This window comes from Macrosteles quadrilineatus, unplaced genomic scaffold, assembly GCF_028750875.1.
Source record: "Macrosteles quadrilineatus isolate MER2022 unplaced genomic scaffold, UCM_ALF_1.0 Scaffold_54__1_contigs__length_841927, whole genome shotgun sequence".
In the NCBI taxonomy this organism is placed as follows: domain Eukaryota; kingdom Metazoa; phylum Arthropoda; class Insecta; order Hemiptera; family Cicadellidae; genus Macrosteles; species Macrosteles quadrilineatus.
The window spans coordinates 683,943-696,976 of record NW_026542647.1 but is presented as its reverse complement, the minus strand read 5'-3'; the positions used below and the strand labels follow the sequence as shown (position 1 = coordinate 696,976).

At 31.5% G+C, this 13,034-nt stretch overlaps 1 protein-coding gene across 1 annotated transcript in view; it reads left to right on the top strand.

Annotated features, from left to right (window-relative positions):
* The first annotated feature begins 361 nt into the window (after positions 1-361).
* Positions 362-13,034, top strand: part of LOC129006011 (Krueppel-like factor 6) — a 112,886-nt gene continuing 100,213 nt past the window's right edge. Inside the window, exon 1 of the mRNA XM_054435099.1 lies at positions 362-475. Coding sequence (XP_054291074.1) covers positions 452-475 — 24 coding nt within the window. The 5' untranslated portion in view covers positions 362-451. The remainder of the gene's footprint in view (positions 476-13,034) is intronic.

The following is a 13,034-nucleotide window of genomic DNA, read 5'->3' as shown; positions in this document are numbered from 1 at the left end:
AACAGCAAAAATGTGTTTGATTTTAGTTGAAACATACGATATTATAATTATCGCCATATAACTATTATAGATTTAAAAAATATAAATCGATCTTTTTAATTTAGTAAAAACATTGAACAAGACATGACCGTCCAATCTAAACTACAATAGAGTGAATTGTAAATGCAGATGTAAGCCGCACATCATCACTCTCGCGGAATGTTTTATTGAGAAACCGACAACATATTTGATAAGGTAGATTCACTGGCCTCGGGGCGGAGTCTAGGGGAGTGTGCGCGAACGTCGTGGCGCTATTGGAGATCCGATCACATCACAGGTATAGGTAAGTTTTATTGACCGGTGGAGGGGTGGCAAGTCTGCGCGAAAGTAGGCTAGCTGGCGGTCCAGTTCAGTTCAGTTCGCTACCATGTGTTGATTGTGTGACCCGGTGGAGTGGAGTATCCCTACAACTATGGCCTCGGAGATCCTCACTGATGTAAGTGATAATATCTTATCATGAGTCGACCACCCCCGCTACACGTCACACGTCAGCTGTGCTTACTGTGCGCGTCTCAGCTGCTCATCATCCGCGATCGTCAGCTGATTTCATTGTTAATTTTATAATATAAATGCCACTTTAATGCGCTTCATCTTTGAAAATGTTCTCAATTATAACGTGAAGTTTACCAACTTACAGGTCTAGACACATAATATCCCCGATTTTTATGTTGTAACACATATACTGTCTCAAACACAGGAAAACGTAAATTAAATATATAATCTGTGGAATTTATGGAGATGCACGTTTAACGTAATTAAAACTCATCACTAAATACAAAACTCAAGTTTAAATACTGTGTGTATTTTTATAGGAGTTTTATCATTCCACATCCACAAGAAATTTGTATATAAAGTGTTTAAATTAATGCAATTAAAAAGAGATTTGTTCAAATTCATTGTATTCCCAAAAGTAACAAGATTTTATAGGTATTTCGCTTGTGACAGGAAACCGACGCTGCTACGGCATAGCAGACTCTCAAGTCACACTTCAAACCACCCGTTAACGTCTCTTAAAAACAGAATACGGCGTTTCTAATAAACAATAAAATCTAACGTTTGAGTAATTTTGTTATCAGAGACTCCACGGTTTTTATCTACAAGAGGAAAATCTTTTCGTTTTTGCATAAAACGAGTTTCTAAAATCCCGTTTCGTGGAGTAATAAAAACATTAAATCCAGATATAAGGCAGTTTGGAGGTCGAGCGGCCTTGAGTCGACCCTGATCGCATTTAATCGCTCGGTATTACTTACTTTCGCACTTCCTGTACTAATTGCCAGTATAACAAGAAGAAATTTTGAAACCCAAGGACGTTAGGTTGATGACAACGAAGGCGACGCGAAATCGCGCACTTTGCTGTCCATCAGTCACTAAAAGCGTTGTCAGTTTGTTGAAATTAAATTGTATTTTATCCTCCTTCAAGAGTAGGCCTAAAGCAATCACAAGTAAAAGTATAATATTTCATTCTAATACCAATATTGCGAAATTGAACATGTATTTAAAAGGTTAAAATTGGATGAGGATATTGTCAACGTGGACCTTTTGCTTGAAAAAAGTAGTTGAGAATACATTTGTTGTTTTTAATGGAAGATATAATACATAAATAAAAAAATTCTTTATTGAGCAAGGGTTTTCAGAAACTAAATTTTGCTTTTCAAAACAACTCTTGTTATTATTATTAATAAACTATCGTTAAAATGAACTATAAACATTCTATATAAACGATCTATGAAAACAATGAGAAATAACCTATACTAACAATCTATTGAAAACATACAAGTTTTATTCTGTATGTTATATTTCACCATACCGGTACTCCGCAAACGTTTGCAACAAGTTTAACTGTTAGGGGACACAGTTTAAATGGCCCCATATTTTATGATAACTTTTAAAACGATTGTAAATGTGTTCCATTAAATTTTGGGGTAAAATATGAAATATATATGTTTGTTTATGATAAATTCCATATATTATACTAAATTGGTCATAAACTATTTTTAACAACTCTGCCTACTTTAAATAGGTAGACGTTATGTTGCTACACACGTTCTTTTACAGTCACAGCACTTTGAGATTACGAACTGTTACAAGTAATTATGTTTAAAAGGGTTTGCCTAGTGGTGATTAAAATAGTAGTTTTCAAAGCAGTATTTCCAGCTAATTAATACTTTCCTGACATGTTTGACATGATACATGTATAAACGTTAACGTAATTATTAACATATCAAAAAACGTTAAAACCCATCTAGTAGGATTAAATTGCATTGCGACTCTAAAACATTATATTTAAAATCGTTATAAAAAATAATGTCTAAAGAATTTTTTTTTCGAGAAAAATAAACAAACACATAAAGCATTGTATGTGTGAAAAGTAGATGGTTTATGTGGAACCTTTAAATCTTTTAACGGTATGTCGTATCATATGTATTTCACAACATAATAGAGAGTTATTTTTATAACAATATGAAATAGGTGCCGTTTTAGTTTTTATATGTTTTACAAATTATATCAGTTCCAGATCAGTTTCAATTTTAAATTCACTTAAAACAATAACCATATATATAAAAAAACATTCACCGTAATGTTCGCGAATATTTAATATAAACACGATAAAAAAAGGAAAATATTAAATAATAATATTTTTAACAACTTATATTATCCAAACGTGTTTTGTCGACGAACTTGATATGGAATAGTAGGAAAATACCGTTATAAGATCTTACATAATGACAGTCGATATGTAAGGTACAGTCATACATCGGCTACCTGCGTAATATAATGCAAGGCCTTCCTCTTATTGTATTGTAGTTCTTGTTAAGAAAAAATCAAATACAAATACAAAATAAATACCTCTTGTATTCTGATAATTAATTCAATTTGATACTGACATTTTAAACAATTGGCAGTGCGCAAAATGGTTTAAAAAATCTTTGTTTGGTATGGTGTCTGAAACATTTAATGAACTTCGATGATAAACTATTCATTCAAATAAATGCAAAACATTATGACTAAGTAGTGGCGAACTACCGGTTTAAAGTCACTTGGGGCACGTTTTCCCATAAGAAATAACATGGGATCATTTTTTGGCCACTAAAACCAAAAATCCTGATCTTTGTTTAAATATCCCTATATAATTGTCAAACCTTATTTCTTACTTATTCCCCATAAATATATTTGATATTAAGCTAAAAAAGCTATTTCTTACATTTATTGACCCTTACAAGTGTAAATGTAGAGTAGTGGCGAACCCACAATATGACCTCACTTCCGGCATTTTTTGGCCCAGAACTTTTAAAATTTTTGGCGAAAAAAATGTCCGAAGCCCCAGGAGCTTTTTTTGGCCACTTTTCTTAAGGACCCAGCTCTCGACCTATACACCCATATATAAATTTTTTACTTTTTTAATACTGAAAAACACGTCTGGAAATGGTGAGCTTTTTTTGACCACTTTTTTAAAAATCCAGCTCTCGACCAATACAAGCCTATATAAATGATCAATACCATTGTATAACTTCATTACTATTTCAAATCCACATCCATTCACAGGTATATTCTCAAAATCATCAACTTGACAGTGCGAGGTTTGTACGCGAACTCGTGCGCGCTCCCGGCTCACGGCGTGCTCCCTTGGACATCCTTAGTGGAAATCCATGAATTCTGGCTACTTGGGAACCCAAGCCATTTGACATATAATAAATCACCTTTTCTCCTAATAACCTTTTCTATCAAATACATGTCTTTATATTTGGTCTTTAACAATTCCTCTGTATAGAAGCCTCCCCTGATTATATTACCATTTTCATCTTTCAAGATATAAGTCACAGGCTTTGTATTCTTTACTTCTGCTATTGTAAATAGCTCCCCTGTCCAATTCGGAGTATATCCTTTACTAAAAACATGTTTATACTTGGAAATCCTCACACTATCACCCACCTTATATCTTGGCTTTTTAACTTGCACTACTTTAGAAGTCAACCTCTCATGCACATATTTACTGTTCTTAATATTCACTTGTTTAGGCTTCATTCCTATGGATCTATGCACCTTATTATTATATTTTCGAATTAACTTTGGAAGTAAATCCAACCATTTATAACTTCCCTGAGCACTAAATTCCCTATATAACCAATTCTTTAAAGTTCTCTGAAACCTCTCCACAATTGCAGCCTTAGTTGTAGAAAACGTGTGATAGTGATTAATATTTAATTTTTTCATTAGTTTGCTAAAATATTGATTAAAAAATTCTTTTCCATTGTCAGATTGAATGTTTTTAACCCCCTTTGGTAGAATGGTTTTAATGGCTTCTGTAACCACCAACCCTGTCTTATTCTTTAGTGGAGCAGCATAAGCTTTTTTAGAAAATGTATCTATTAAAGTTAAAATATATTTATTGCCAGAATTCTCTCTAGCATAGTTTTGCATATCAATTAAATCTATTTGTACAGTTTCGTTTATACCTAATACTTTAAAAGACCTTCTAATGAAATTCTTTCTTGCAGGCTTATGAAGTTCGTATGCAATTTCATTCATTTTTTATAACATCACTCTTTCCTTGTACTGTAAATATATTACCATTAGCCCCAATCAATAGATTATCTTCCATTCTTTTAAATACATAGTTTTCTGGTATATATGGTCTATTATCTATATACTTAAATCCGCTCAAAGATGTAGGGTCGGCAACTAATAAATCAGGATTGTATTCCATCAAATTAAATTTTCTTCCTGCATATACAAATTTTGATCCATCATAATACATAGCTTGTGACATTAAACAAATATCATCTAAATATTCCCCCTTTGGCAGATTCCTTATAAATTGTTTTTTGGCATCCCAACATTTTTCTTTTTTATCAAAAGTTATAGTCTGTTCTTTTGTAACACAGTCAGTGTCATCAATGGCAGGTTTAACACATACTAACCTTTTATTATTAAAATCCCAATAGCCTGCTTCCATTTTTGGAACTTGTGAAACATTCACAGCATCCTTACTATCTGTACCTTCTATCAAATTGCTAAGTTTCTGTTTCTTAGCATTCCAAACACCATTCTCTGATTCTAAAAATTCATAATTATTATCATCTTGAACAAATTTACCATCTTCTTTTCGTATTAAAGTCTGTTGTAAAGTGGGCACATCATTTAAACTTTCACCCTTTTCTACATTAGTAATTTTCCGTTTCTTAGCATTCCAAACACCATTCTCTGATTCTAAAAATTCATAATTTTTATTGTCTTGTACAAATTTACCATCTGTTCGTATTAAAGTCTGTTGTAAAGTGGGCACATCATCTAAACTTTCACCCTTTTCCACATTAGTAATTTTCTGTTTTTTAGCATTCCAATTTTTATTCTTAGATTCTAAAAACTCATATTTAGTTTTACCTTGTAAAAATACATCACCTTTTCTAGTTAATGTCTGACCCAAAGTTGATACATCATCTACAAACTCCCCATCTTTAACATTACCAATTTTACGGTTTAAACAATTCCAACTATCGTCTTGTAAATTTAAAGTAGGTTCATTACTAGCCCTGGGTTCTGTAGGCTTATTATATGGATTATATAAACGATAAAATTTATCTATAAACATATTTTTATTTAATAAATAATTCCACTTTCTCTTAATTCCTCAATAATGGAATCTATTTCATTATCCACTCCTGAGTTACCGGCTTGGCGACTTAGCCAAAGAAGTCTTAACCTATCTACAAGCTCATTAGGATCATCCCAATAAATATAGTCTATTTTATTACCAGTCACTTGTCTCAAACCTTCACCAACAGATTTAAAAAGAGGTTTAATTATATTAAGATATTTAGTATGTCTATTACTTGAAATTGGTGCACCATCTTTGTAACTCTTTAAATGTCCATTTGTGGCTTCCAAAATCTCTTTATAATTTTGCAAATCAACCTGAGTATAATCCTCAGGTTCTTTTAAAGTTAACAACTGCCACAAGCCTTTTGTCCCCTTGTAGGTTTTATTTGCAACTGTGACATCATCATTGGCAATATCAACTTCCTTATTTCCAATAAAAAATTTATTTGCTTCTCGTCTAATACCATATGTAGTGTCTGTCATACTACTTTTACTGAGGTAATTTCCTAAATAGTCTGATGCTAAAAGACCAAAATCTAATTTCTGTGGAGTGGATTGCTGTAATGGTTGTAATGGTTGTAATCTTGGTATCATTGATATTCTAGATGGAGTCATTGGGAGTATCTCCATTTGAGGCCTCTCTGTTTTGCCAATAGCTGTGATTTTTTTTAATTCTTGTAATGGCTCTATTAAAGGTTGGAATGTTTGGAACCTCTCTTCAGCCTCTAGAAACTTGCCACGTTTTAAAGCTCTATATTTCTCTCGTATTTGATTTGCAGAGTCAACCAATTCTTGTTGAATGTTTTTCATCTTTTATTTACATTTTATTTATCTCATTTGACAAAGGATTGTACTCAAACACTTTATCATGTATTATCAAACAATATGCAGATGTATTTGCTGGCACATTGTCTGCAGTTTCAATCTCTAATTTAATATCAACAATTCCTTCCTTCACTGTTTCGTTCTGTCTAGAACAGTCTATTACAATTAGTGGATATTTCTTCATAAACTCAGCCCTACTAATCATAGGATCTGGGATAGTATTATAGTAAGTCTCTCTAAACCTCATAAACATCTCATAAGCTTTAGAGACATCTCCATTTTCAAAGTCGAGATTTAAATCACTATAAGGATAATATTCAGAGTTTAGAAATACTTTGAGATTTTTTAACTTACAGTGATCAAATTCATCAGTTCTTTTTCGTGCACTATTATCCCTAGCTGTTTGGAAACCAAATATAATATACCTAGGCTTCTCCAAACTTGAAGATGTCTTTACTGACCATGTATGTCTTGTAGTATTGGGATATGATGGAAGTTCATGCAACTCTAAGCTTCTAAATGCAATTTGCAAATTTTTATTTTGCAGTAACATCTTTTGTAATTGTAACTTCTCCCTATCTGATGGTATTACATGTGGCATCACCCATTGAATTGAGTTAAGTGTAATTTTAGGAATTGCATCAGCAGTACCACTGGCTGGAGCACTAGTGGTTGTTAATATACAATTCAAATCATTTTTGGATCTTTTCAACACCAATTCTTGTTTGACATTTACTAATACCTTATTAAAATCCTCAAATACACCCATTAACAACTCTAATGGCAAACATGTACTAAACTTGCCACCTTTATGGAACTCTTTTAAATTCATGTCAGAATCAAATGCTACATTTGTCAATTTAGTAGTTTTATTGTAAGAGCTCAATATTTTCATAAGACTAGAAATTCCTGGGTTTCTTACAATGTCTATTTCTTTACCTGCGACTTCATATCTAATTTCATCAAATAAGAATGCAAATGCATTATTTATAAAATGACCTTTATCATGATTTTCAATTTCTCCCTTAATATACAGATAACTCCTACATGGGAGAGTTAGCAAATCTTGATTATTAATACATATTCGAATTTCATCAGAATTATTTATTGCCAAAGTGTTGTGGGGAACATAGGAGTGATTTGTAATTTTAACCACACTATCGTCGAATTGGGATTTCCCTGTAACGTCTAGAAAATCTTCCATTTTTATTAATAGAAAATTTTAACTTTAGTCCTATTGATCGTAGGAACCTAGCATTTTGCACACTTATAGATAAATTCTTATAAATTCTCATATCTTTTTTATATGACAAGTAATTGTAGTTTCTTCTCCGTTAAAGTCAATTGCCTTGTCGTGCTGGTCGGCAAACGTAATACTGACAACATCCAAACTTCTCTTATTTACAGGAAAATATATAATATTTCTTGGAACTTCAATAATTTTGTAGCCAGGAGGAGCTTCTGGATAAAAGCTATGTATGGTGTGTGATTTGTTTCCATTTAAATAGGACCCGTTTGCAATATTACATTTTACTCTAATCACATTTACATTATTAATGTTTATTTTATTTGTAGATTCAAACTGAACACCAGGAGTAGAAACACCTTTAAATCCCAATAAAACAGACCCTAAACATGGTTTTGTAAAATCAAACACGTGGCTAGAAAGTAATGTCGCTTTCATAGTTTTATTATTAGCTGTAAGGAAAAAGTTTGGAATTTGCTTTTGAATTTCCTTTGCAAGCTCAACCACCTCATATGTTCCTTCAGAAATTTCTATTGTAACTGGAGCATTGTGGTCATAATAGAAAACATCATCACCTTCTCCAATGGTTAATTTGTTGCCTTTAAGTTGATTTAATTTTGGAATAAGCCCTTTAAATAAAAGTTTGGATTTAGTATTAATTAATGCTTCTCCATTTTTATCTATTATAACTTTAAGTTTACCATTTAATAACCGGTTTAAATCATCAACTAAGATCTCTCCCTTTGGTAATGTTTTTTTCTCTACTTTGTAATATGTTAAAGTATTTAGAGGTTTTTTAACATTAAATATAGAATTATAACTTTGAAAATCTACTAATCCAATTACATAATCATCATTTAATTCTATGGGAGGAAAGAACACTGACTTTAGCTCTGACTCTGTACCCGAAAATGTTATAGTAAATGAATCCATTTTTATAAACAAAAATTTTTTATGAATGATAAACATAAAATTCCACAAATAGAACTATTTAAATCTTGTATTTGATCAGTAGTATAGAAGATTTTATGTCCCTCAAAATATTTAATTACTTCTTTTGGAGGTTGGATTCCAAATGGGTCAAAATAAATTACAATATCTTTATTTTTACGATATGCTGTCCAATGTGTGCCAGATGAACTGTCTAAATTAACTATTCCACACTCTTTTACTCTTGGTGTTAGATTTTTTAGCTCGTTTTTTAGGTACACCCCCCGGAAGTGAGGCACGTCTTTTGCGGCCTCTAACAGCTGGTAGTTGTCCATCTTTTTTATTAAATTTCAATCCCATTCCCATTTTTGCTTTTGCCTTCATCAAATTTGTCACGGCATAAGCAGCTGCTCTTTCAGCAAGATTTGCGTCCTTGGCCGTTACTCTAGTCCAAGCTAAGTCTGCTAATCTCATGTCTGCTTTGTTCCGAGCAGCGGTATCGGGATTATTCATGTAGAATATGTCATGCTCTTTACAATAAGAGTCTAACTTATTTTTTGGAGGTACATTTTTAGCTAAATTCTCACGTATATTCGTTCCAGGTCCACAGTAGCGATATGATGGTATGTGAAGTGGAAATGGAAGGTTATTTATAAGAGTATTCAATAACCCTCGACCCCTGTAAGGCTTTAAGAATAAACCTTTGCCCTTTTTACATGTTTTCTTATTATTTTTTACCATTTTTATTATATAAAAAATGTCTTTTATTCAACAAAAACACAAATTTAAAATAGTACATACTAAGGAAAATATACCAAAGAAGTTGGGTCTTTTTCCTACCAATATTCGATGTGTTATTTGTGGTCCAAGTGGAAGTGGGAAGACGGTTGTAATTTACAATTTAATTGTAAGAAAGGAAGGATTAAAATTTACAAATTTATATTTAATATCAAAATCTTTAGAACAAGAAAAATATAAAAAAATAATTGAAATATTTAGTTTGTGTGACGAAGTAAAATTACACACGTTTACTGACTGTGAAATCACACCAAATGATGTCGAATCACAGTCAGTTGTCGTATTTGATGACATAAATAGTCCAAATATTACACAATTTTTCTCAATGGGTCGACATAAAAATATTAACTGTTTTTACTTGTGTCAATCTTATAGCAAAGTACACAAACATTTACGTGATAATGTAAATTTCCTAATATTATTTAAACAAGATGATTTAAATTTAAAACATGTATATCACAATCATGTTGGTAATGACTTTTCATTTGACCAATTTAAAAATCTCTGTCATCAATGTTGGGATAAAACTAAATATGGCTTGTTCGTAATAGACAAAGAAAGGTCAAAGAATAATGGCAAATATAGATTTATGTTTGACCAATTCTATCAAGAGGATGGTAAGGGTAAATAAATAAAAGACTGGAGTTTTTTAACATTTGTATTTATTATATATCTACATACATTTGAACATAACTATGTTTGATCAATTTTATAATGACCAAGCGCAAGAGTATTGATACCATCTTCCAGAATAAACCTCTTGTCATCGTCAAAGGATAGTACTTTCTTATTCATGGTCAAGGTTTGAAGATGATGATTTGTAGATTTAATTCTTGTCACATTCTCATAGTAATCTTGCCCAGTTGCAAGGCAGTTCAAATAATGTTGATGTCTAAGGAGATGTTTAACAGTGGCACCATCAGCTCCTTTAGCTTTCTTCACCTCTAAAGCTTGCTTGTCTTCTTCATATAACCATTTTAGAGGAATGTAAGAATATAACTTTGGTCTTAAACCACAATATTCATACATAATATGACCATCTAATTCGTCTTTAAACTTGCCAGTGACTTTTTTATTTTTATCAGAGTATAAGAAATGGTCTTTACTATATCCAGAGGTATCAAAATAGTGCAAGTCACATTCTATTTCCTTATAAAAGTCCTCTGTAACTATAGAATACATTAAAGAATCTGTATCTGTCATAAGAAATCTTTTGTTCTTAAATTTTGACATATAATTATAATGGAAATCATACATTATTACTTTACTAATATCCAAAATGGTCATTCCCAAATATATTGGTTTATTAAACTTTACAACTAATTTATTTAAATGTATAGCATGTAAATTGTTATCAAACTTTTTGCTACAGTCAAACCTTGGATTAGTGACATATTTTGTTAATAGTGACTCATCCTTGAGATATATATCACGAAACTTTCGTTGATTCATAATTGTTCGACCAAAGAGACTATTATTTAACAATTTGTAAAAGTCTTTTTCGAAATCAGTTTTAGCACATTTGCGTTTTTCAATATTAAAATTAATATAGGGCGCAAGCCATTTAGACTGTCTAAATTTTAAAATTCTATGGTATTTTGTAACAATCAAACCCAATTCCTCATATTTTTGTAATGCTTTATAATGTAAAATATATTTAGTTTTGTCATTTAAATTTGGTATTAATTTGCCATTCATTTTCTCAGGTGCTAATGGATAGTCATTATGTAAATCATGTAAGCTTTTATCATATTTTAAATCAACTTCTAAAATGTATCCAAACTCATCATTTTGATTGTATTTGTAGTCTATCTCATTAGTCCAACGGAATCCATCCACAGGCAGTGGCTCGCACATTGCTGTAGAGTATAGTGAGTTACAGTCTAAATATATTAAATAGACACTCTCTTGATTGGGATCATAGTGTTCACCCATATATCTATTATTTGCTTTAGCGTAACGTGTAGAAATCATACTGACTCCTCCTCTAATCGCACTTTCTATGAACAAATGCATGTCAATATCTTGAAATAATTGTAATTTTATACCAGTCATTCTAAGACAGGCCTCCCATGTAAGTCCAGGAAGTGAATACATATGTACGGGGTCAAGTTTGTAATCTTTTAAGCACAGGTCTCTAAAAGTCTCAAAGACATCAGCCAGTAGCAATACATCTGTTTTAAGATATAAATCATGATATTCTTGTAAATTATTTATATTAAAATGTGTCCATACATTTTTAGCATGTTCATATTCATTGGGAGAGATATGTTCTTTAGTTAGAGTACTATAAAATCTCTCAATTGGGGGTAGAGACTCTGCAAACTTATCTGGTCCCGTCATATATTCATAGGGAAATACACCTTTACGTTGTAGTAGTGGATTTTGTATGAATCTAAATGTGTTTAAATTGGAAGCCAATTTATATAATGGAAGGGACAGAAAGTTGTATGAATCTAAAAATACTAAATCATCTACAGAGAATGATATATATTTTTCCATATCTTTAGCTATGCAATTTAATTTACGATTAAACTTTCCCAAGTGTTGCATTATTAAATGTCCATCATAATTTTTCAAGTTATGGAAGAATACTGGTATTTTCTTTGTTACTTTATAGTTTAAATTACAATCATTGTGGGCAGCTCCACGGTATTGCCCAGAGGAATGGCAATGATCTCTCACCCTATCAAAATATAGGGGCTTTTCACAAATATGACAATGCGTTGAGTTTTTAAAAGATACCTCTTGCTCAGGAGTCATTACTAGGGGAATGTATATTGACATTTGACGTTTAATGAAGTCATAAGTCTCAAACAACCTTTTGAAAAACACATCCATAACATTTGCACCACTATATAACTCTTCAGAAATAATCTTAGAATCTCTCACAACAACAAATGCAAATCCAGATGGAGTATGCTTGTTAGAGTTTATAAAGCATTCAAAATCTGCATAAATCACAAATGGAGCTTTAAGTTGATATTTATAATTTTTAAATTGTAATGTATCTTGTTTAGACATTTCCACTCGTTGAGCATCAAAATTTTTACAATATGTTATGTGACGTTCTAATATATCATTAGTGTAAAAATGTTGTAAACACAACTTACAAAAATGCTTCTTATGGTCATCTTTTGTAGAGTGGAACATTAACTTATCAAAATCACGAATTAAACAGTAATGTGATTTACGACCTTCTTGTAATAACAATAGATCTACATGAGTATCACTATTTAGTTTGGTTGTTCTTAATGGATATATGAATTTCTGGTCTTCAACCCCAAATACATTAACACTTATATTATTTTGTCTTTCAAATTGATCTATATCAGATATTTTTACGGGATACTTTATGTTTGTCATATTTAACTGACTTTCATGTTGTAGATAATTAGAGACCCTTTCAGCATTTTCATTGATACAATTCCTTGGATGTAAAGCTGCTAAAATTGACCAAAGGAAGCATTTATTATCAGCATTTTTTATATTTAAAACTGCATGTTTCGATTGAATAGTTTTTGGTGTGGGAATATATGACTTTGGAGTTAAGGGCTTGTACTTGTAAACGTGCAACTGCCAATACTTAGTATAGTCA